The sequence below is a fragment of the Eucyclogobius newberryi genome, unplaced genomic scaffold, assembly GCF_026437365.1.
Source record: "Eucyclogobius newberryi isolate DKJ021-1_F unplaced genomic scaffold, fEucNew1.0.hap1 SCAF_11, whole genome shotgun sequence".
Taxonomy (NCBI): Eukaryota; Metazoa; Chordata; class Actinopteri; order Gobiiformes; family Gobiidae; genus Eucyclogobius; species Eucyclogobius newberryi.
Window position 1 is genome coordinate 21,334,451 of NW_027315735.1, and position 26,834 is coordinate 21,361,284.

A 26,834-nucleotide genomic window follows, 5' to 3' on the forward strand; every position below is an offset into this window, starting at 1 on the left:
AAATAAGACACCGCCCTGAGACTGTTGATATCTGTGAGGAAGGCTGCAATAGTCTTGGGTCTTTGATATCTGTGGGGAGTGACAGATCTCTCCTTTAATGTCCATCTGGTCGGCATTGGACCCCGCAGTGCCGCTTCAGCCCTCCGCCGCGTTGCCATTTCAGATCTTGACAGAATGCACGTTGCTATGTAAATGGCATCGCACAGTGCTCCTGCCTTGTGCTGCAGCTGCCACACAACACTGATTATACATGTATTCACACACAGATGTGTACTGGAACAACATGGCTGGGTTGTATGTTTGCCTAATTCAAAGTGACTAGTTACAATGGAGGCATCGTCATGGTCTAATTCTCCCCTGTAACAATAGGTCAGTGGGGATTGCAGTGCAGACACAGGTGAGAAGACTGAATATTACTGACAAGGTAAAGGTCACACCGGTTCAAATTAATTATGTATTAGTCTACAAAGAGTCTCAATAAATTACACAAATGAACAACATATCAAACAAAAATATTGAATTGGGTTTTCATCAAGTAGTATTGTCAGAAATATAAAAAAACAGATACTGATTTATATTAAAACTAGTATCTAGACTAGACAATAATCTACATAAACATTTGAGCAAGTAATTTTTTTTTAAACAAAAATTAAAATAATGAAATACAAATAAAAACACAAATAGTTCTGTACTATTGTTTAGCGTTGAAAAGCACTGTACAGTCTATTGTCTAAAAAAATCATGTAATCAAAGCCGATGATGAGTATCGAGCCTATTCCTTAGTATCGAAATCGAGTTTTAAATTTTAGTATCGTGACAACACTACAATCAAGTGATCAAGTTATATATTTATCATTCATTTGTTGGTTGGGGTTTGCCAATAAAACTGAAAACTGTGTAAAAGTGTAAAAACTAGGATTCAAGCGTGAGAAAGTCTAATGGGACTAATCATTTTTTTATTGGCTCTTGGCGTACATTTGGCAAACTAAATGAACTACAAACAGTCCTCTAGCGACATGATTTATCTTTAGATAGAAAGAATATCTTGGCTAATTTGATTTCTATTTAATGCAACCTGTACCAAAATCTACCCAGAAAAAAGTACTATAAAAGCCTAGAATGCACTAATAACACATTGGACTTATCTACACCACCTGTTCTGAGGCAGAGAACATTCAGTTCAGCTATTATTAGCTTATTATTATCAGCTATTCAGCTATTATTAGCCAAATCAAACTAAATCGCTCCCTAATTATCTCTTTTAGAAAAAACAGACAATATGAAGCGTGAGTCAAACTGTGAGAGAGCTGTGAGCAGCGTGGGCGGTGCTGAGCACTCACTCTGAGGGCACTGCTCGCTGGTGCAGTTGAGGGACTGGATGTCGAGCCCCTGACAGTCTTTGCCCCCGGTGCCAGGTGTCGGCTGGGTGCACTCTCTGGTCCTCCACATGGAGCAGTCGGCCCCACACGGTGACCATTTGCTCCACTCGCTCCAGCCTCCGTCCACTGCAATATACAAAAATACACCAACTCCATTATTACAAGTGCATTTGTGTTAGACAGAAGGATACTGTTTATGTAAATAACAAAGCAAATAAATGTATGTAAGAGTCTTAGTAAATCTGGGAAGCAAATAATGTTCTGATGTACTGTATACAAATAAAAACAAAAATCACACCTTGTTTTTCCTAGTTTGAGGTTAATTATTTTACTTCCTGATTGGACATGGGCAGTAAATGTGGCAAACATAGACATAAATGCTACCTAGCAACCATAAGGTAAACAAGAGCCAACTAGCCAAGATTATTCTAAGGGGACTAAAATACCTGACAACACAATCTATTTGTACTGTTTGTGATCTACCTGCATTTATGATTGAATTATGTGTGTGGATGACAGGGATTTATTTTTAGAATTCAGCTCCATTTCTTTTCCTACTTTTTCTTTTCAGCTTTCCTTCATAAATTGCCACTTGACTGATAAATATTTTCTACATTTACGATCCCACCAAATTAGGTGGTAAACCTGTAAGAAGCACTAGAATGAATATTAAGCACCAAAAACAAAAAACAACAACAACAAAAAATATTTGTGTAACACTTTAAACATATGCAGGTTAACATGTTACACAATTTAAACAGGCACACACAGAGGATCTGTGGCCAGTTGAAATATGCAACTCCACACTTATTATTCTTGCAAAACAAAGGCTGAATTATAAGCTGATTTCCATCGTTCTATTTCATGCTACGAGATGGGGACAGGCAAATTACTTTGTCCCTGAAACTTGAGAGTGAAAGCATCATAAGGACATGCAAATCTATGAGCACACACTAGAGCCACACACCTCAGAGCGTGCAGATCTGCCCAGCGAATCAGCGAATATATAGAACATGGAAATGAGAGGCTATAACACACTATACGAGCTGGATATCAAGTAAACAAACAAAAACTTTTGCAACAGGCAAAATGTACCCAAGCTTGTTTAATGTGTATTAATATATCATAAGAGCCACAATGCCTCTTATATTACTTGGTAAAGAAACAAATAGTCATTACAACAGCAGCTCTATAAGTCCAAACATTGCTACATGAGCTACATTGCACATCAGCATGAGGAAAATGGAAATACGCTGGTAATAGTTGTGGTACCCCGCTGTATGACACAACAGCGCGCACACACGGACTGGAACTGGATTGAGAGGCCATTTTCAGAAGGTGGGGGTAATTTGGCATCATGGCCTGGGAGGAGGTGGTGACCCAGAGTGATATTGAGAGTGACACAGCGCCAAGCCTGGGGAAGGTTACCATAGGGCTAATGGGAAAAAAGCAGTAATGAGCTCTCATGGGGGAAAAATGCCACTGTCTCGCACTTTCTCTGTCCCAAGGGAAGGGTGGGGGTGGAGAAGTGGGATGGACCAGCACACACGGTATACATGGCTCTGTGACAGTTACTGACCCCGGGCGGCAGAAAGCTTAGTGCTCATTAATCCCAGCAATAAAGGGGTCAAAGTGCGAGACCTCTGTAGTGCAGGTCAGACCCGTCACAGATTTAAAGAAAACACATTGAATAGTGTCATGGTCCTCAGGTAGGGTCCATATACCATTAGTTATAGCTCTATGCCCCCATGTTGTTAGGTTAGGACAGTTGACAAGACAAATAAAAAGTAGGGGTCCGGGAAGGAAAGGGCCAGGGAAGTATTAGGTGTAAATCCAGATTTTGTGCCAATAGTATCCATGTATGCTGACGTATAAATGAGAGTGTTGTGAGAGTGAATACGGGACAACAGATGGAAATGGTGCTGCCCGGTGGTCGAGCGGTTAAGGCACAGCACACGTTTGCCAGGCTCCACGTGCAGCCGGCCGCAGTGTCATGAGTTCATGAATCGTGAGTTTGAATCCCGACTCCGACAATTTACTGCATGTTCTCTCTAATGCTCCTTTTCATGCGGTCTTGTAAAGCCTACAGGCTGCAACATCTTAAAACAAAACAGGAAATTGGTCCATGGCTACAATCTAGCGTATGTGTTAACATGTACTGTGCCCACAAAATAAATAAATAGTAATTTAAAAATATATCGACAACAATTTGATTTTACACAATAAAACAGGTTTTTAGTAATAGCTATAGCTTTATTTTACAAGTTTCAAAATCATATGGTTTGAAGCACAATTTCCAGTTTGCACTTGACCCAAGTAGGGAAGAGCAATATGGGAACTCAAATAATTGAATTATTTCAATGAATCATGATTCATGTATACTTTGTATTTTTCTGTTGCTTTAAAAAGGGTAAATAAAGTAATTTGCTCCTTCTGAAAGTTCCCACCTCACTGTGATTGGTTAAATAAACTGTCACTCACTCAGAGCATGACAGAAGTTGAACAATAGGAGAGTGGGAAAATGCAATAAATAGAGAAATAATGATGATGATATGAAAACAATAGCTAATCCCAAGGCAAAATGCAGCAGGTCGCATTCTGACAAAAACGATATAAAATTGAGATGCAAATCTTTGCAGCTGAAATGTAAGCCCAAGAAGGAAAATGGCAGATGGGGAGAAAAAACAATGAACTGTGGTCAAATCACTCTGGTCCCATTTTTTTCAATCAGGATTTTGTAGTGGAGAATGGCCCAGGTGTGCCCAGGGCTCTGGAGCAGGAGAATGTGTTTAGAGTGTGTGAAGGATGCTGACGCAGCCGGGCCTCTGCAGTCGGATCCATTTGGCAGCGAGAGCAGAACCAATCAGATAATTGTCCTTGTTTGGCATTGAGTGGACCCATCCGTGGGCCAGTAGGCTGATTATCCAGGCCGGGAATGAGAATGATTGAATAGAGAATTACATCCTAATGAATATATTATGTCGCTCCTCCGTTTATCCACGCTAAATGTGAAACAAAGAGCAGAGAACAACAACTGCCCTGATGAGGTGATGAAATTCCTCCTCTGAATCTCACCACAAGGCAAGACTAATGTCCATGCTAATAACCTTTTCAAACACGGTGATTGGGAAGGGAAACTGCAGGGCACAGGTGGTTCAATAAAGATCAGCACAGATACAGCTGCCATAAGTACTTCGGGTAACATGCTTCTAACAGCGTTACAGAAAAATCTAAGAGAAATGAATGGTCGTTCATTCCAACCAAACATGGATCACACAATAAAATGGTGAACTTAAATATATATTTTTTCATCAGCCCTTTAATTTCCAACCTGACCCGTTTTCTTTATAAATAAAAACAGTTCTGTACAAACACTGCTGTGCTTATTAAAACCCCAGAAAGATGTTATTAACGGCACAGCTAAGCGCCCCACAGCCGCTTTTCAATCACGCCTCACTACAGGTTTCAGGTCAGCCAGGTCTCTAAGGAGGAACAGCTGTACAAAGACCCAGTGTCCCCATTTGGACATGGCAGCTAAAAGGAGCGCAGCCACACGCAGGATGTGGGAGGCCTGTGTTTGAGGCGAAGCTTTTCAAAAATTACAATGGCCACTGACTACCTTAGCCCGGGATCATTGGACACCCATGGAGCCCGCGTCCTCGAAGGGAACACAAGGAGTAAGACCAGAACCACTGGGATCAGCAGGTTGCCGTTGCTCTTCGCTCCGGTCGACAGACGTGTGCACAAGCCACCGGCCCCAACCAGCTGAGCACCGAGGAGAAAGCGTTCAAGATTAATTATGTTCTTCAGAATTACTTTTTCATCACACTTTCCTTTGACCACAAGGATTGTTTCCTAGATTTAGATTAGATTTTTCAAAAGTGTTTCCTCTCATGTTAAAGGTGAACAAGGTACTTACTGTAGAGGATATAACACCTGCTTGTCTCCATGGAGATGTTATTGCTTTGCCCGGAATGGTCCAGAGTATGGCATTAAATATACCTATCTTGCATTTATTGAATTCCAGATGTTTGAGATTGTCTCTCAACATATCTGACTTGTTTCCATGGAGATAGAGGCGTTTAAAGGTACATAAAGCACCTTTAAGGGTCAGCTTTGTGTTCTGATATCTTACACATGACCAGAGGAAAGTCTGTGAACCTATTTTAGTGTCTGGTATTCTTTGCTGACACTGGATCAATTAGGTGTGCTTTCTATGTCTTAAATGGCGGTGAAACTGTGACTAATTACAGCACAGAAGGGAGCTTAAAAATGCTAGTAGAAAATCAATAAATGGATAGGGGCCTTGTGTTAACTAAGCAGCAAGAATGAACTGAAATGAAAGGTGGAACATACTACAAGGATGTGCCTGAATGAACGGTGACTACATGTTGCCAGTTGGTCACCAGATAGACAGCAAAGTATTTTTGTCTGTTATTTGGAGCTGTTATTTATATCTCAAAGCTCAAAATGTGTTTCTATATTCATCTTCTCGGAGATACACAAATGCTGTTTCCAAAAGCAGCGCCTACAGTGCGGTAGACAGACAGTAGACATAAGGATGCTAGCTTGGAGGAGGACAAGATGTACAAGCCCTGCGCACAGACTGTTTGCACAAATACAGCAAGTCTGTTTATTCTCCAGCCTCAAAAGTCCTCTATAGCAAGCCTCAGGATCAATACATTACGTCAATTATTCAGGTTAAAGTTAGATTACCACAGACTATTAAATACATGCTAACATTGGCCAAGCATATTTATTTTACATTGTGTTTAAACCAGTTATTTTCAGATCAGGTTGTGTTTTGCTGAAAATTATACAATTTACCTTGAGGCCCTACTTTTTATTGGCAGTGAAATGTCTGCAATCACAATCAATGCGGATGAAGACAGCAGTCTGCATTTCTGTGGGTGCTTGAGCGTCCTCTCTGAAGGCAGCCGAATGCAGGAGAAGAGAAATGAAGATAAGCCGGTGCATAGCTGGACTCTTGGCTGTCTGTGCTGTTGATCTGCGGTGTATTTGAGCCCCAGGCTTTAGCCGCCGCCTCCTCCACAGCTCCCTGTGTCTCACTCAGCATGGAGCCCATCTGATCCACCACACAAGCCCCGCCAACTCTCATTAAACATGGGGAGACTTAGGCAGACATATAGAACTTTATGCTTCACACTTAACTGACAAGAAGAGCGCACACTAGTACTGAGAATAGTTAACTCTGTAGTATTCAGTTATTACCACATTCACAATAGGAGCTCGGTAGAAAAACCATACGACGCAGCCAGAAACATCACAATTGACTGGTATATTATATTTTTCACAGGCAGGAATAAAAAAACTGGTAACAATATAAATGCCTAAGCTCAAGGAGAAGGTTGTAGTTATTATATAGGATCTGGATACAAAAATGATACAATGTCTGATGAGCCTTAAAAGCATTCTAGCCAAATGGAGTGTTTCTGCAGCAATGCAGTCCGAAAAGCTTTATTACATGAACACATTTTTGAGCTACATAAATGTGTGCTTATGCCCACAAATACCATTGATTTCAATCACTTATTTATCACAAATGTTCACTCAGCTGACACTACAATATAAAAAGCACAGACCAGCAAATTCTAATGCCCATTAATGTGCAGAACCCATCTGCAACAAATTATTCTGAACCAAAAGGAGCAAAACAAAGTGGATTTAGTGTTTTTTTTTTTCTTCCAAGTTCATTAGCTCAATGCACAAGAGAGCAAGAAGTCAACAAAGAATTCTGCTCTAGATAATTAATGAACTCTTGAAACAAGACCAGCATTAAATCATGCAATTTTTAAAAAGTGCTTCATAACAAAGGCGCAGTGGAGGAAAAACACTCTCAAGGCTAATATAAAAAGAACAACATGGCCTCTAAATCTAAATGTCAGACGGGTGAATAAATGAAATGGTGTCCAGTTACATCATTGGCGCTGCATATCAATTGCTGTTTTTATTAAATGAACAGATGATCAGGCCTATTGCAATTTTCCAATAAAAAAACTTCAAATTAAATTGTCCATAATTGTCCTTGGAGCCCAGTCAAAAGGACCAAGTCACTTAGTTATTGAACATGATTTAACCAAATCCACAGCAGTGTTTGCCATCTGGGACTGAAGACACATCATTGTAGACTGTGACCTGTGCACTCGGGTTTGGCCCATGGCAGGTTTCAGCAGCCAGGCCGGGGCTTTTCTCTGAGGTGTAACAGCCCAGTCCTTTCGGACAACAGCTCTGATAGAGGTGCTCATAGGTCACATGGTTGTGGAGATTCATCAACAGGAAAAAGGAGGGCTTTCTCTACCTTCCCAAACATTTTTACTGAGCACAATTTCTGTCACAACACAAGGGTTGAAATGACACACATTCTCCTTGTGGAGGGTCTGCTCTGACAATACCAGGAGAGAGTGACATTAATCTCTGCAAGCTCATAGAGGTCACTTTTCTGTGTTACTATGAGAGATTGTCAGGCATCCCAAGACACTCCTCTCTTTCCAGAGAGGAGTGCAAGTGCTAATAATTCCAAACTCATTTGGATAATGCTGTGATGAAGGGCACCTGTATTCCTGTATTACTTACACTGATTCTTGACATCCAGAGATGTTTTTACATGGGAGATGTGTAACACAACACTGATTTACTGAGGAAGATAAGTTCTGTTTTAGGCTGGAGAGGCTGTCACAGCTCGGGTTGGGTTTCCCTGTGAAGGGGAGCTCTCCTGCTGTCGGCGTGGGGCAGAGCCTCTACATCCACATGCAGCTGAGAAAGCCACTGCAGCTACTGCATTCTTGCATTATTTGTTTGCTTTGTCCTTGCCATTCTTACACTGTATCCTGTTCCATCCCCCTCTCTAGTCATTGTTCCTGCGTCCTCCTCGTCTCTCCACCTGCTCAGTTATATCTGTGCCTCCATCAGAGGCTAATGTGCAACTGCAAATGAAGCAGCTTGACTTCCATCTCGGGCTACCAGAGATCAATAAGTGCTGCTCACTATCAGGCAGGACACTGTGCCTGGTGCACGAGGGAGAGTGGTACGGCAAATGAAACACACTTAATGCTTAACACATAAACATGGAGCTCCAACAGTCATAATTCAGGTTTTATGGCCAGTATTTACTGCAGAGCTGGTGCAACAACTGCAGGGACTCCTCTGACACAGTGTTGTGGCCGGGAACACGGCTCTCTTAATGTAGACAGGTCTCTGAATTCAGAGGTTCTGCACAACCAACGAGATTAAGAGATATGTGAACAAAACAGAATGATCATAAATCACAGTTAGCATGAGGCTGGTTGAGAAGAGTAATTGTCTGTGAAAGCGGCTAATAGAGGAAAACAACACAAGCACTGACTATGAGAAGGTCAGGAAGTGGTCATACAGAAGCGAAGCCAAAATAAAGATGAAGATGACTTCTGAATGCAACAAATGCAGAGAGGAAGCCACAAGAAGCCAAGCTCTACAGGACAGATGGGCGCCCGAGTTACCTGGACAGGTGGCCACACAGGCACTTTTCTGGACGCTTTGCCCATCACAGGACGTCCCTCCATTCAGGGGCGTAGGGTTGGTGCAGCTTCGGCTTCTCTTCTGCCAGCCCCGCCCACACACGGCACTGCAGGACGACCAGGTAGTCCACGTGGACCAGCCGCCGTTGACTGCGAGAGGAGCACCCGACAAGGAGAGATGAGGGGTGAGGAGGGAGGGACAGAGTAGCAAGGATTACCTGACATGCACCAAGGACAATAATAATCAAGATTGCTCTTTGTCTCTTTGGTTCTGCACACTGCAATAAGTTGTCCATTTCCCAGATCCGCAGAAGAAGTGACATCCAACTGGCGTGAAAACAAAATGATTTAAAGCTAATGGACAGACAGAATCTTCCAGACATGAATAGATTTCTATAGGTAATTGCTTCACTGAACTTCATCTGACCTGAAGAAACAACCGGAACATTCATCCCTCAAAAACCACAACCATCTGTAAAGCTAATTCAAAATCAAAATCATTTCCATATAATCTACTCCATTAATCTGACAAATTATGCAGAAAAATCGGATAATATATTTGTACTTATTTGGTGAGTCAAACAGCGACAAACACATGTTATGACATTCCTGATGAAACACTATAGGGTATCTGGAAATGTTATGCAATTTCACACTTAATGCTCTCAACAAAACACTAAATACATGACTTCTGGACGTAAAAGCATTTATTTCCTGCTCAGTGAAAAGGCCTTCATGTACGAGACACTTTTCCATTTGTTGTTGCGAACAGTGCAGCCATCAATATTTTTCTTTACATAGTTCCTTCCTAATGTCCCTTTCACTCTTTTCGGCGCTTGTCATGGCTGAATCATTTCCTTGGCCTCTCTTTGCGATTGATTGGCCGCCACTACTTACTGAGGTAAATTGCTAGGCAGCTTGGCCCCTGATTACCTCTTAGAAGCGAGCGCAGTCACACCAGCCAGCCGTTAAAATGCATCCCTGTCCCCCTGTTGACCCCTTTAAAAAGCGGAGATTATTATGGTTCGACGCGGCTCGGATCAGCCAGTTAGGAGGATTCTAACACATTTCTGATAAATCAAGATTTCTTATTTCCAGCAACATTACAATTGTACAGACCTGGGCACAGCAGGTCCACAATTGTTGCAAATAAAAGAATACAAAACGTGTTGTGCTATTACCAATTTCTCAAGAAGCTAACAGCTGATTGTAATGAATAGGAAATGGCGTGCTTGAGGCGTTGGTTGAGGTAGAATGTGCTGCGTTAGATCAACACATTTCATTTGTGGCCACTCACTGTGAAAGTGCACATGCCTGAGTTGTCGATGACGTTCGTGGACTGCTTAGAATGTCATCGTTCCTAATCAGATTTACATCATCATCCAATTTACACCACTAATGTTTATGAAGCCAGAACAATGATTTTATCTTATTCCTATTTTATTGTTCAAGTGTGAATGCTGCTTGCACTATTCGACTATCTTACACCAGAGGCCTTTTTCCCCTCACGCTCCCATGTGGTTTAATCTTCCCGTTTGGAGACGTCGCCCGCATGCTAATATATGCAAAAAAGTATCGGCCGTGTCCACAAAGCCCTCCATGATTTTAAAATAATGCTGTTTCCCTGCATTTTAATAAAGGTCAGTCTATTTATCAAGCCAAGTCATTATTTACACACACACACACGCGCACACACACAGATGCACGCACACACACACACACGCACACACACACACACGCACACACACACACACACACACATAGACGCACGCACACACACTTAAATCACGCTCTTTACTGATATGGTAGTGACTTCGAAAAGGGTACAGGGACAGCGCCGAGATGAGAGGCAGTTTGTGAAAAAAGAGCAAAGGAATGCCTCAAGTTCTGAAAATGATTAATTAGACCTTAACTAATAGTATGAAGTACAATAGTTATAAACAACATGTGTACTTAGGCAACCTGTGGACCCACTCATACTATTAGAGTTTATCATTAGTACAGGTAGTTAAGATAGCAAAGGAGAACTTACCGGTACAATGAATGTGTGAGGAGTTTATTTGCAAAAACTGAAAATAATCTGAGGTTTGACATCTATATTTACAATTTCAAAAACAAACTATTTTATTGCAAGTAAAACATTCTTTTAAATGTTGATCAACTTCACTCAACTAAACTGTCACGGATGTAGAATTATGGTATAGTTAAAACTAGCAACTGGCCATTCTGTTGCAACCAGCCACATAATTAAAACAAAACATTCTAAATTAAAGCATGGTTCAAATAAGCAAGCCCAAAAATCCCAAATACCCTTACTTCTACTACATTTTTGTGAACACCTGTACTTTGACTTGGCAGATGTGTTGCTAAGAGAACTAGGCTTCCTGCCACGACAGTAATAATGGGGAAATGGGAAAACAGCATGTACACACGACATGAATGATGTGAATTATTTATTGGCATGTGGTTTCGAAAATAGTAAAAGGACCTTCCATTAGCCCTTGTGCCCCTCACCTGGGCCCCGCTCTCTTAGGGTAAAGCCGCTGTCTCTTACCATAGACCAGGACGGTGGCTGACGTACTCTTACGGCGAGCCACGATGTTTTTGGCCACGCATGTGTAGTTGCCCGTGTCCGCGAGCCGGGCCTTTTTGATGACGAGATTGTGGTCAGCAGTGATGAAAAAATTGGGGTCGCTCGCTGGGTCAATAACATCCTCGTTTCTCTGCCACTCCACCTGAAAAAATGTTTCAGTCAAAATTCACCGACGGAGATGAAAATCGACCCACTCATGCAATTTAGAGACGCTGTAATGAACTGCTTTTTTTTACACACTGATCAGTACAGAGCAAGAAACACTTCACAAGAGATGAAGAGATCTTAGATAAGCAATAGTAATGGGTACAGACATTAAAAGAGCATCATTATGCAAAATTGACTTTGAGTGTGTGCTTTTTACCATGTTTCCCTTTCATTAGCTTACGCAAAGTTGTGTTTTGATTCATTCTTACATGTTTGAGTGATTCTGTTTTGTCCGGCATTTGAGGCAAATCCCAATTTTAACCCACTGCACTGCACAAAACATTCAAACTCTGGGTCATACATAAATAAAAACTGTGTTTGTTACGTTTTGAACAGGAAGTCTTTGAACTAGGGTGACTGTTTCTTTCTGGGTTTTAATAATTGTTATTCCAGTCTTTCTATGTGTATGACTGATAGCAATTCAAATTATATCATATTAATCTGGTTATGTTACGAGCTTAAATGCCCTGAGTCCATTCTTCCACGCCCCAACACATTCAACAATGTGAATTTGAGGTGGCCACTCTACTATGGACCTATTTAAATGATTTAAGATCAGTATCACACTTAACAATGAACAGAATGTAAACACAAGATATAGTTTAATACTAAAAAGTCCTGAGGAAAAAACAAACAAAAAATATAATTGCATAATCAACAAACAAAAAGTAGATAAGTTGTGGAGAAAGGGAAAAACAAGTATTTTTGTCCATGATTGTGTCTCTTTAGTAATTGCCTGTAACCAAAGTGTGCTGCTGGAAAAAAAAGGTCACCGATTCCCAAGGAGACCCCAATTTACTGGACTCCAATAAGATTGTAGAAAAGTTTCTCTAATTCCCAAGGTTTTTGCATTTAGAAAGTTGGGTAGTTGAATATTAAATTTAAAGCTTTACTTTTACAAAGGTTTTTTAGGGGAGGAATTTGAAAAAATGATTCATCAAAACATACCGCTAATTTTAAACCATCTCTGTATCTTTTCTCTACCCTGCACTGGCAGAAAGCGCTCTGCACACTGAATAATAGTAGAATTACTGTGACCTCTACTGAAGCCATAACTGATGTTTTGGTGTACTTTGAGATTGCCTTGCTTGTTTTCCTGCTCTCACTTGACCCAGTGCAGTCCAGAGAGTAGCTAGAGTGGCTACAGTATTGTTGCTTTTGCTGCCTGTTGCAATTCCGCATATAATTGGGCTCCCCTCTTCTGGTGCAATTGTTTGACTCCTGCTCTCACGTTGTTGTGTGTTTTGAACTGTGGTTGGCACCTTTTCCACCCCCTATTTTTTTTCTCTCGTCCCGACAATGGAAGAGCTGTGATTGGCCGGTGAACATTGGCTGGTCTCTTCGCGGTCGCCTTTACTTCCCCTTGCGAGGTCATTAGACGAGTTGGTGTCAAGTTGGGAGCGAGGGATACACAGCAGACAGCACCGACGTAAACCCAGTCACCCAAACACTAAAACAAGCCAAACTTGGATGCGCTCAGACGGATGTGACGGCACCGAGATAGAAGACAGGAAGAAAGCGGCACAAATAGAGACATTAATTATGAATGGGCCTTTAGAGATGCCAAATGTGGAGTGAAGCGGTTCCTAGGCTTTACTGACTGATGCGATGAGCCAACGTGATATAGGGCTTCGCAGAGATGTAGGAGAGATAATAAATCAATAAAGGGAAATAATTAGAGGCGTAATTCATCCTGGTGGAGCGTAGAGCTGCTCCTGAACCCGGATTTGCTCTCTGTCCTCTGCTAGGGAAAGAGTAAATGGATGGTGGATTTAAAGGGCTATAAATAAGGGGTGTATGCGAGTCTCACCTCAGCCTGTGGCACTCCCTCGGGGGGATGGCAGTGCAGTAACACCTCCTGGTCCAATGCCACCTCTTTACCCTGTGGTTCCTCCTCAAAGTTCTTCCTCAGGTCTGATGGGAAAAGGTGAAAGAGAGAGGGAACCAATTACAGCGAGCAGAATCTACGGAGTCTGGCACAGAAATATACATACAGAAGGCAGAGCTGTGAAAAGGCTGTGAAAAATGTGTACATCGAACCATGTTGCATATTGTGTGTAATGTAATCGTAATCAACCGTTTCATTTGATAATTAAGATCAGACACGAGCACATCTTGCAACACCATTCTATAGGTGTAGATGTGAGCAATGTGAATGTTGTTTTATATATGTTGTTGTATGTTTTTTTATATACAAAAAGAGCTGATTATAATATAAAATGAAAAATGTTATAAAGGAATATGGTCATATTTCTGTAATTTTGTGCATTTAATTAGTTTATTTTTTGCAGCTGATTAGTTTATCTTTTATTTGAGACAGGGACAGTGCACAATATACATTAACCTTAACAGGAGAGATGCATTGTAAAAGGTTGTAACTCAAGTGCAGGTCATTCCGTTTACAGACATTCACATTTGTTTGATCATCGCCCACTCCTTTGTAAGATACTTTAGTCCATGCACAATCTAGGCCACTGTCAAGAGAGTACTTTTTATAATTGCAGATTGTATATTGTCAGTGCTGCTGTTGCATGTGCAATGTGTTTTTTTGTGTTAAATGTGCCTATTGCCTGGTTTAACAAATAGTTGTATAAATATTAAACAAAACCCTTTTTTAAAAATCATTCTGAACAATACCTTTTTGATGCTTGATCACGCTTTTTTTTTAAAGCATAATAAACCAAAATGTCAAAACTTCAGCTTTTCATGAAAAATACATTTGATTTGTGATTATCTTTTTATGACTTTATCTACAAGCTGTCATCATCATATTTCAACATTTATTTGGTTGATAATGTATTTAAAAAGTCTCAATGTACAAAGGAAATAATCGTTTGACCAGTTGACTAACTGAAAAAATAATTAGTGACTAGTAGACAACTAAAATAAAACCCTCTAGGGCCCTGCAACCTGTGTATTTAGTTTGAAAAAGCAAACCACTTTTAAATCCTGGCTTGTTGATCGTTCCAAATTTGCCCTCTTGTGATATGGCCCAAGTACTAGCTCTGGCTTGGCATGTCGCACTCCAGTTGGTCCCCTAAGCCATGCAGGGATCGGTGGCACCAACCATGCTGCTTATTACCGGCTTCCTGCTTGGTTCAGAGATGCTTGTCTGCAGCCAGAGGGGCCCGGCATAAAGTGAAAGCAATTGCATTAGCCCTCATCCCTCTCTTTCCTTCCTCCCACCGCCTCATGCGCTCTCCTCCAGCATCCTCCAGCCCTCCATCTGTGCGAGAGCTTGGAGCCGCCACACCAAAACAAAGCCCCGAGGCGGCTGGACAAGAGCTCCTACAAGCCTGGCTGCCTGCACGGGGCCCGGCATATCGCCTCATTGAATACTCTTAGAGCGCCGCCAATGACTACCGCCATATATATTTGCTGGCAAGCCAGGCTATGAATTACGCCGGTAAAAGGCGCAACAGCCCATTTCCTACGGGGGCAAATCCAAGACGCCCCCAAACCTGATGAGTAAGCGGAGGTTAGAGCAAAGTGGAGACGTTGTGGACAGGGGGCAAGTGAAAGTGAAATGTTTTAGCCAGACAACTGTCCTATATAATCATACGCACAGTAACTCAAAGACAAACCCAGTGTTTCGTGACATTCAATTGAATTACACCAGATACAATGAGACTGGAAGACATTTACAGTGCATGACAACTGGTTTTCTAGTTATTACTTTGTTTCGTGGGCTACTAACGGTTGTAAATATTCATCATATGTTTTTCATCAGTCGAGTGGCAGTTCGGGAAGAAATAATATAGCACTGAACTTTAAAAATGTATCAATTTACAAACAAGAAACTTATTTTTTTGCAGTTTAACAAAATAAAGGCGTTGTCATTTGTCAATTAATTAATAACTGAGATGTAAATAGCTTTGGCTAGCTAAAAGTCATAGAATTACCTCTTGTCACATCTGCTGCATATGTCCAACCAGGAAGTTAAATAAGCATGATTATGTGTTATTGTAAAAGTAGTCTAACCTTTCATATGCACTTTTTCGCAGATTCTTCGAAGGCAACAGCAAGTACGATGACTCTTTGTACACATCATTATAAACACGCCTTTGCATGTCCATTACATCAAACTGACTTCACCGAGCTCTTATACAAGTTGGGTAATGAGTGTTTGCTTGTTCTTGCCAGACGCTGCTTCGTTCAGCTATATCTCCAGTTATGCATATTTATGATATTTAACAGGCAGAATGCGCTAAAATACTACCATGTAAAAAGCACTTTTTTCCCCATAATAAAGCTTTTGAGGCTGAGGCTAGGGATGTGTCTGTGTTCCCAAGACAGATTTATGATAGCTGTGTGGTAATACATTTCAGATCTGTTTTTTTCCACTGACTTTCATTGGGATCATTGCTGATACAGTGCATCCAGTGAATAATATGCTCATGAATACTCAAATTTAGTGTTCCACTTTTTCTACAACTCTTGCCTTGAGGAGATGCATTACTTTGCGCCAGCCCTGACATTTGTTCTCATAAGCAGAATTGTAATCACTGTGATAGACTGTGGTGCATCAAATCAAAATGGCTCAGGGGCTAATTGGTGTGAGAGTGTCCAACTTTGATTTACCCAGCTAAACTACAATAACATGTTGTCTGAAAGCTAAAAGGGGTTCAAAACAACGGCAGCGCTCCAACATAATATAAAGATTGCGGATGACTCTTGAATATTGCAACGTGAACAAGTGCAATTAACTATCCAAAAGTGTTTACAATGTGAGACAGCTTAACTTGTTCAACATAAATGAGACAGTGTGTTTGAATCATATATGCTAATGCTAACGTTTAATTTCTTTCAAATCACTTGGAATATTATTATCAAATCATTTTTATCAAATCTTTATTTTTATGGCACATATTGAGAGGGATATGCTGGACAATTTATAATGAAATAATGTATACTCTCATAATCTCATATAAGAAACGGAAACAATTCAAAGTAGTTAATTATGTGGTTGTGTCAGAGAGTTTCTGACACAACCACATAATTAATAGGTTCTCATGTTTTCCTAGTTATGACGTTGTGGGAAAGTTGGTGAGGTAAATAATTATCATAGTTTTATCAGGCAACTTCCATTTTGTGAAGACAATTTTACATTTAAAAGTTAAATTAGAGGAAGTAGAGCTGAGTTCTACAACAGAATAACATCAAATGCAGAGAAACACGCGACTTACACCTTTTGATGACACTTTAAACAATCATTTAACAACATAAAAGGGGTTGTCAGTTGTACGGTAGTTATTTGTCATAATTAAATCATCATAATTATTGTATGATTTAAATCGATTTTGGCCTTTGTTTCAGGTTGCTAGGTAACAGTTGAGGAATTACCTCTACCTCCTTTCTGGCCGTGTCAGAATGGAGAAAAACAGGCAAAATGTTTGGTAAAACCTTAAATATAACCAGATTCCCTTTGTTTTTCTGAAAAGTGTAGGACCTTAAAGTGCTCAAAGTATTGCATTCATGTGTTTATTCTTATTCCTTTTAAAGTGTCAAAACAGATTATTCATCAGTGTTTACCATGTTTTTTTAAATGTACTTGTTCTGCTAACATGTTGGCCTTACATGTGTATACTGTGTACATATTGTAGTGAACTTACATGCGATCCGGATATAGGCTTTCTGACTCTTCTGGGTTCCTGTCGTGCTCCAGGCCACACACTGACACCAGTACTCATCCAGGCCAAAGACCTTCTCCACCTGCTGTCTGGTGATCTCTATTGTCACCTGCATCACGGGCAGCACTGCAAACACAACATATTTTTCAAAACAGAGTTAAAAGAGAGGAGTAAAAACTATTGCAAAATCACCAGAAATTTATCTTAGAGCCACCTGGATTCTAGGCTTTCTCTTGCAACATCAAACTAATATGGCAGGATAAACAAGCAGAGGGCCATGATCGTATATAAACAGAGCTTGTTAAGTGGGGAAAATGAGAAGATCGTCGCTCGGTGGCTGCTAACCTCGCTCTAATTTGCAGGACGTTGACAACAACAACTGGAGAGTAAAATGGCAAACACTGGTGAAAAAAATGTCCTGTAGACCTTTTTTTTTAAAATTACTGCATTCATTAAGAACAGACAACAGGGCGAGTTCAGTTTTGGTGATGTTATTTTCATTTAAAACTGCAAAAGAATGGAGTATGTATTTAAATCAATCTAAGAAGTAGGTCCTTGCTCTCACAAACCTTTTGTCACGTCATTATTATTCACAAGCATTCATTTTCAGCCATGTGCGGTTTTAGAACAGCTTTTCTCAGAGTGCTGCTTATGGCTCTTACTTCTTGGTTTAAGGAAGATAAAATAAAGACAGCGCAGGGCGGTCCCACTCTCGACATTAACATCCTTGTAGATCGTTCAGATCTACTGAAACACGGTGAAAGTTTTCTTAAAAGGAAACATCTGCCTTTAAACAGTAATATTATGGTGAGCATGTGCACGAAGTGTTTAATTTACAATGTGGTTACTTTTGCAGTTTTAGTGATCATAGCGCAGTATTGCAATATTGCGGTTACCATGACAGCTCTACTTCTGACCTTTTGTTCGGGTCCTGCTGAGGCATTTCTGATATATTCAACAGCGACCTTGATCCCTGTATCACATGGCCTAGTTTTTTTTTCTCTGATAATGATATAATATTTTTCTCTGATTTTTTTTCTCTTTGTGTCTTATGTGTGACTTTTGTTTTTTTTCTTTGGGACCCTATGGAGCCAGACAAAGAGGCTGCGGACTTTAACATCAGCATTCTACAGTCACAGAAGACGTCTCTAGTGTATATTTAAGTCAGGAATGGAGCGCCATTTCTCAAGAACCATACATAAAAGCACTTTGTGACACTTTCCCACTCCCCTTCAACACTTGATCTGTCTGTAGTGATCATTTCCAGCAACTGGGTGAAGCCGACTCAAGCTTGAATAAGTGCCACCTATCGGGCCATCAAACCTATACAGCAATTACACAAAGAACTGGCAGCTTATTCATCAATCTGGAAGAGGCTTTTTCGAATTTCTCAAACATTTTCTCAAATTTCTCAAACTAGTGTGCACATGGTCGGAGAGATGAGGAGAGCTGAGTGGACTGAGCGCCAGCAGGCATGAGGCAGTAAGTGACACTGGTCAGTGGCAGACTTTTAGGTGCATTAGAGTCTAAATGTGGAAGATTTGGCTGTGTGTGATGGAGGTAATTCAAAGTGCATGTGCAGAGAATACAGCCCTGCAGCAACACCGTGAGCGTCAACAACACTGCACACTTTGTGATTGACACGTGCACAAAACAGACAAAGGTATGTACATTTAAATATTATTGTTAGCTGTGACATTTATAATGACACATAATTACAAATTTACTTCTAGAGCCAGCCTTTTGTTATAATGAAAAGAATCAGTGTTTAAAACCAGGTACATTGTGGTTCAATACCAAAACAATGGTCAATTGTGAATTCATCTGATATTTTCAATTAATAATACATGTTACATCTATAATTAATAAAAGATGAAAGCTCGAGTTCTGTTTGAAGGTGGTAATTGGTAAATATTCACATCCATTTAATTTATTCTTTACCAATAGTTAGTGTCCAAGTCACTGACAGCTCTGAGTGATTAGAGGAATGTGACGTGCTGCTGGAGGCAGAAGGGTAAAGAGGACACTCTGAATCTACTCCTCACATTTAAGCAAATGGGGGTTAGGATCCTGGGGAACCTCCAATACAGGAACAATAGAAACATGTGATGGCTCCAATTTATGGTGAGCCCTCAGCAGTATAGCGGTGCACAATCATGTGGGGAGGAGATTTGAATGCAAAGCGGAGAATGAGCTGTGTTCAGCACTCCACTCTGCGCCTCTTCTTACAGTAAAAATGCATTTGATTAATGCAAACGCTCTGACTCTGAGCGAGTGGCTGTGAGGAATAAAGATTGGTATGAAGATGTGAGGCATGAACAATAGCATCCCAAGGTGAGAAATCCTAAGAAGAGCCATTTGAGGCTCTGCTTGGCCATATAATTGCATTCTGTTTCCTTATCTCTTCCTGTCTCCATAATTACCTACTTTCTGTGTCTGACACCTTCCAGTTACACCGCTGTGAGTCACTCTGTCCAATTTCACTCCAATTAATAAGTAGGACACAATCAGCTTATCACTTGGGAACAAAATGGCACTGCTCTTCTATTGCCGTTAATAATGATTGGATGAGCCTCTGTTTAGGGTTGTTTTCCCTGTACCTCAGGGGCAGTTGTAAATAAAACAAAACTTTGGATGTCTCTTACAAACCTTTAAAGAACACGATCTCAAAGCTGAAAGTGTACGTTTACATCATAACTTACATAAGGACCTAAATGAAAAAACACTCTGGACTTTGTCAGTGTCAGTTGTGAATGGGTCCGGTTTACGCACAGAAAAACGAGAATGATAGTGTGGACTCGCACAGTTTTGGGCTTTTTGCTGAAACCCCGCTGAGTTTATTTATATGCGATTACACTCTGGAACTATAACAGACCTCGTTCACTGTTGGGCCAAACTATATTATTAGAGCTTTGTGGGGGAGAATAAGCAGCTAACATAACAAGACATGAGCAATTCAAAATTCAGCCAAAATATCGTTACTTTTGTGTATTGTGGGTACGTTTTTAACAAAATGCCTGGACTGCAAGTTTTGAGGAAAGAAAATACTGCCAATTATTTTAAGTAACCAAATAAAATAATAAGGTGTCTAGAAAAAAGAAGAGCAATTAATTAATTTTACTGCCAAAAAGAGTGACAAACTTGGGAATAAGAGTACAATTATTGCAAATACCATGGGTGTGCTAAATGAATGAGCTACAAAAAATGATTACATGATCAAACTAAATACAACTCTGAGTAATGACTAATGATGATGAATGTTTAAAAGCTCCCTGTAACTTTAGAGTATGTTCAGGTTCTTGTGGGGGGAACGTCCTTGTCTGCCAGTTATTTATACAGAGGCGTCATACAGTGTGTGCGTGGATACATCCGTTCCCCTCTTGACCAAACGGGGGCTCAACAGGCGTGGGGCAAACATCATTGGACTCTATCCTAGCACCAGTCGATATTGGGCTTGTCTGAGGACCAAGACTTTATTTTTCTTTCAGAGCGTTCTTGTTTTCGCCGGCTCTGACCTCAATTCCATAGGGGTCATTTGCTTATCAAAGGCACGAACTGGAACTTGTGGGCCTTGGCTGCGTGCGCATTGTGACCAAGGCAATTCAATTAGGGGCATCCCTGCTGTGTGTGGCCAGGACTCATCAGTGGATATAGTGGGATTAAGGTCTGGCCACTCCACATAGGGGGATTCACCGTTTCAAGGGAGAGAGTTCACAATGCTTGAGAAGAGACATCATAGATAAAAGCTTTCAAGAATGCGCCGCCTGATCGTCCTGGCAACAGCTCCCAAGTGCTTTTTCCCCTTCATCCTTTGTTACAGATCACATCAATGTCATCAGCAGTGCTACAAGCTTCCACTTTTTGCTTCTCAGAGAAGCAAAATACTTTTTGCACCAGCGCCGGCTTTTCAGGAGGACAATTTGTGTTCAAAAAGAGAGATCTTGTAGAATTAAAATGCACTTTTGCATGGCCAGGGAAAATTGAGGACACAAAATGACAAATCTTTTTGAACAAACCTTTTTTTATGGAAGCTAGCAGCAAACTGAACATTTGAGCTCCACAAGCGCATTCAACAAATATTTTTTGTTAGTTTTACTTTTTCTTAAAAATATATAGTAAATATTTTTTATGTTTTTTAAATTTTTTTGTTGTTTAGAAGCATATTTAAGAATTTAAGAAGAGCTGTAGATGCAGACACCTTGTAGAGACTTTTCATGAATTAAAAAATGCAAAGTTAACCTCTGAGGAATGAAGGGCATGACTGTTTTATCATGGACTCCTCAGACTTCAATTACCATGCAAAGTAGTGTGATGATGGGTGGCCTGTGCCTGCTGACACGGAGGGCCACTGGTGCCATAAGAGCCTGTCCCTAACAAGGATAGTGCGGCCTTCTGAGTGAAGCATAGCTCTATTAAACACAGGGGGGAGGAGAAAGCTGCTGTGGTTCATGGTAGTGCCGTACATTCAGGGCACTTCGTGAGGTTGCGACTTAAGTCAGTGGGACAGCGTTCTGGGTCAAGGCTCTGCCCGCGGACACAAGCAGCTTTTCAAGAGCATCATTTGATTGAGCAGTCCATTTTCCACTATGAATGTACGCTGCTGAAGGCCCCCGCTGATGCTCTGAATGTCGCTACAGATTATTCATGGCTGACAAACAGTGGTGCGCTACCTGCCCCAATCAATCCGGCTGGGTTCAATGCAATGCCACTCCAAGGAGACCGAGGTGGGGCCGACGCAAAGGGCAAAGATTTAAATTGACATGACTATAAAGGAGCTAAAACTATGGGCACAAATACTTTTAAATGTCGCCCTGTCACAAAAATCACAGGAAGACTCTGCAAAAAGCCCTGGTCCCTGCAGCAATAGAAGGGAAACTGATCAGAAGAGCCAGGTACTGTACTTGATTCATTTTTATTCAATGGCATAATGGCACTTCCAAACATTTAACATTTTCCCCTTATATTGAACAATTTGGATCTGATTTAATTTAGTCTTATTGAAAGCAAATACAAATTAAATTCCTGAACATTTACAACACAGACTTCTAATAATTGCAATTCAGCACAAAAAACAATCCAACTTCTTCCTCCAAATCTGACTTTGGCTCCAATTGACATGCCATTACTGACAGAATTGGCTGCTGACGTCTCGATTAAAGGCCCAAGCTGATCATTGACCATTAAAAATTAGAGAATGGTGATCTCAATTCTAATTTGATTAATTGTACAACCATAAAAACGCTAAAGTTGGGCACGTAACACACAGATTTTCCAGTCTAGAGATAAGTGACATCCATTTTGCAGTAACAATAATTTCACTTCTCAAATCTTTAATCAAGCCAGAGCAAATGTAGCTCATTTACAACCCACATCGGAATAGCAGAGGAAAATGTTTTGGGTAAAAATAATTTGAGCTGCGTGGTAATAATGAGTAATGATGCACCCGCGTCTGAATGCCCAAGGGGGAGTGTAATCTTCACTCAACAAGAAATTTCTCTGCTGCAATGCCACAACACCTTGGCGAGCGCACACAGGATGTCACAACAATGCAAAGGAGGTGTACACTAAATGATCTTTCCAATAGCATTTTTTTGTCACACAGGTGTTCACAGGTTTGTGATGTGATAATGAATTGTGGCAGAAAACTTCAGAATAGCTCTTGTGTGGTGTGACGCGTAGACATCACAAACCAACAAAAAGGCCTGGGTTTGAACAGCTTCGTTTCCATCGCACATTTTGCATCTCAGTCGACAGCGGTCACTTGTGATTAGATCAAGTGGACATTAATTCAGAGCAATGGATTTCTATTTGCACTGTCCCCCTTCTGTAATTAGTTTGTGAATCCTTTCCTTTAATAGCATTCGTGCTTTAACACTAACAGGGGAAGGCAGGGACGTGATTTAGCACATTGCCCTCGACTGAAATGCCCCTAGCGTAATTACTCTGCATCCAATATCCTCCTCTGTCTGTGATTGGCAAGAGCAGGATGTTCCCCAGTTTTCGGGACGGGGACCGACCTGGACTCCTTTATCTCTCCTGCACACCTTGTCCCAGTCGAAATTGAGGAGGTGCAAGGCCTTAAGCACTCATAGCCTCCATTACACCATAGGCAGAGAGAGGGATCAGATACAGCACATGAAAGCTGTGATCGTTTGAGCCGGTGTATTTCTTGCTCCCCTAGTTGACGTGGCCTTGGGCATCGAGGTAAATAAGGAAAAGTTGCTCCAGGTAGAAATCAGGTTTCGGCTCCCCCATCTGAATGCGGTGTGCCCAAACAAATTGGAAAATGGAGTTCCCCTATTACTTCTTTTTGTTGATTGGTCAGTGCCTATGACATAATGACTCATTATAACATCATAAAGGCAGCTTTATGATGTTATAATGAGTCATTGTTTTCAAACACAGAAGGGAAACCGGAGATTTAGGTGATTCCACAGAGGCGCACAGGCGCATTCTAAGAGTCAGAATTACTAACACTATTCAGTAAACAGCTGGAGGGAACATGGAGGCAACAGAAATTTACAAAAGTCAACTATTTTCTAATTTGGGAGGTAGTGAGAGTTCCTGAAATTCTCATGCACACTTGTGTTGTTATATTCAAACAGTGAATAAAAGCCATTTAGAGTGCTGCATGTCTCTCTCTCGTCCCCATTTCACGCTAAGATGTCCTGCTTAATAAAGCCTACGAACCAAAAAATCCTTTATATGAAAAAAAAAAGCCATTTAAAGGAACACCAGTTACCTTAATTAATCAATTAAAACCCAATGTACAGACTGAAATTAAGGGCAAGTCTAATGAGAATAAACAGGTCCATCATATTTTCAGGAGGAAAAAAAGATGAAATAATCTTGAGCAGCACATTTTCAAAATGCTAAAAAACTAGGAAACAAGAGGCTTGGTGCAGCAACCCTGATAGAAAAAATAAATCCAATTTTGGAATTTTGAATTATTTCATAACTTTGTCCCTGAAAGTACATTTTTGAAAAACTTCAGAAAGACTGATGCTGCTGCATTTCTTCGTCACAACAGTAATAAATCTGTCTTTTACACCAAACGTTGTCAAGAATGAGTTTTCTGAAAATGGAAAGAAATCAAAGCCACATAGGGAAAGTTTGACAAGTAGAGCGGGCGGCTACTTCTTCGAACAATATTACCTGCAGAAAGTGACCAAATCCCTATTCTAATCTGTTTTAATCCGTGGATTACCTGAGCCGTCACACGTGGCTGACTCTACATGGTTCTCATCCCGACTCAGAGCATGTGCAGAGCTGGACCACAATCACCCATAATGTGAGACACGAGGGGACGAGGCGCTATACACCCAACACGGATTGAAGACTTAAATATTCATTTCTTTGTTGAAAAAGAAAAGCAGTGTTTATTATTAATGAAGTTCTGCAACATAGATGTGTGGTCTTTATAAATAAGGCAGAAGAAGAGACTGGTAGCAGTGCGTCAATCTTGCATATAGCCTTTACTTGCTGATCTTTTGCCCACAATAACCACAATAAATACGATATTTTTTGATCAAGTTTGCAGGTCAATTTAAAAATGTAGATCATCCCATTAATAGAATCAGAATCAGCCCAGAACACATTTTAAAACTAGCATTCAGTTTACTAAAATAAAATAGAAAGAGACTTTGACTAAATACTTTAATGGGACCAAATAATTTACTTTCAATGATAAACCGTATCCAAAGAAAACCTATCGACTCTCTGCATTTCCAAAGGATCAACAACAGGAAGCAACAACGTCCCAGGAACATTCTTAAACAAGGTGAATGTTTGAATTATTAATATGGATTCCAGAAATTCCTTCCGGCTGCTGCGTGATGTCTGTGAGACCTGCTTCAGCTCGTGTCCACACGGCCCATTAGACAAAAGAAAAAAATCTTTGGATAACATCACTCTCTTTTCAGTTCATTTCATTTTCTTATTTTTTCTTGTGAGAACAAAACCGACTGCACTTTTTAAAAGCATCAATAAAGAGAAGTGACTTTTGTTTTATTTTCTGAAATACATGTCACTACCTCAAAATCAACTATGCAAGCTCCTGGCCTATTCAGAATATGTTCACTAGACACATTCACTGTATACAATACAATATCCAGCTCTAAATGACTACAGCGATAAAGGCAGCGTCCCACCTGCCTACTAAACGCTACTAAAACATCAATTCATATGAAGATTGAAGGTATTCTCTGCCTCCCACAGCACAAAATAGTCTTTTCAACAGAGAAATGCAACAGTACAGGACGCCCTGCAGCTGCCACTTTACAGCAGCACTACCCAATTTTGCTGTAAGGCCAAATCTGTTACCAACAGTGTTTCAAACTACATCACTCATCCACAACAGATATATGACAGAAATAGCTACCTTTCCTTTGCCCCTCTCAAAATACAACTAATTCAAACTTGTGGTTTATCGACTTAAATATTTGCCCGTGAGTTTAACCTCCTCCATTCCCATGCAGAATCAGATCGTTCAACTTTCTTGAGGCAGCTTTTTTACTCAATTATGACTATATCAATTTAATGTTCAATAAATGATTGATGAATTAGGGTAAAACTTGTTTTTCTTTTGTCATGTTTTTCAATATTGTACAATTAAAAAGGAGGATATTGGGATCATCTGACTTCAAGGTCATTGTTTCAGTGGCAAAAAGATTAAAATGATCAGTTATTACCACATTTTTTTGTAGCAATACATCAAACTTCCAAATGTGTTATTGTGACAGGCCTAACTTAATCCACCTTTTGTCGATATGAGTGTGATGTGTCCGGTTGTTGCAGATTGGCAGCCATGTTTGAGTCAGTCAGCCCCAGGGCAGCTGTACAGAATTAGATCCCCATCAGTGAATGCAAAGAGAGAATGAATAACATAATGTAAAGCACTCTAAATATACTTAAAGGCACTAAAAAGGCACTAATCCAACCTTTTTTACATGTACAATTTTGGACATGAAGTATCCTCAAATCAAAGACAATAAATTGGTAGTTTTCCTTTCATAAGTAAAGTGACGGTGTTGCATTTTCCCTGGATCTAAAAAAGGTGTATAAAATACCTTGGAGGGGCCAAACACACAAAGCATAAACTGTCATCCATCAGAGTGCGTGCAGATCCAAACTCTCTACAGGCTCTTTAGCTGTCAACTCCCCTCCAATATTTTTAAATGAACAGTGAGTGAAGCTGGTGCTGATTGACACCACAAACTCACACTCTGTCAGCATAATGTGCCCGTCTCTCATTTCTACCTGATGCACTGTTAAGTAAAGACATCAAATGACAGCGCGGTAAATGAAAGAAACAGCAACATTGTATAGAAACGGCATACAAGCGATAGCAACCGCCAGGAGTGATTCAAGGTTTTCCAGTCATGCAGTGTCTCGTGAGTTGTGGTAGTAATAATTTAGTAGTAGTGACTCTATGGTCAAAGTGGATATTAATAGTAATAGTAGAGTAGAAAACAACAGGCAGCAACGGTGGAGCGGTAGTGACCACAGACTG

The 26,834-nt window shown here is 40.5% G+C and overlaps 1 protein-coding gene across 4 annotated transcripts in view; it reads right to left on the minus strand.

The window, feature by feature from the left end:
- The window catches only part of unc5a (unc-5 netrin receptor A), a 129,702-nt gene that overhangs the window by 30,247 nt on the left and 72,621 nt on the right, over nt 1–26,834 (minus strand). For 2 of the 4 annotated variants that reach the window (XM_072437820.1, XM_072437814.1), the window contains exons 3-7: nt 17,306–17,449; nt 13,504–13,607; nt 11,448–11,628; nt 8,876–9,043; nt 1,341–1,505 (exon numbers count right to left, since the gene is read on the minus strand). In XM_072437820.1, coding sequence (XP_072293921.1) covers nt 1,341–1,505; nt 8,876–9,043; nt 11,448–11,628; nt 13,504–13,607; nt 17,306–17,449 — 762 coding nt within the window. The remainder of the gene's footprint in view (nt 1–1,340; nt 1,506–8,875; nt 9,044–11,447; nt 11,629–13,503; nt 13,608–17,305; nt 17,450–26,834) is intronic. The other 2 variants (XM_072437837.1, XM_072437828.1) reach the window with 1 other exon arrangement.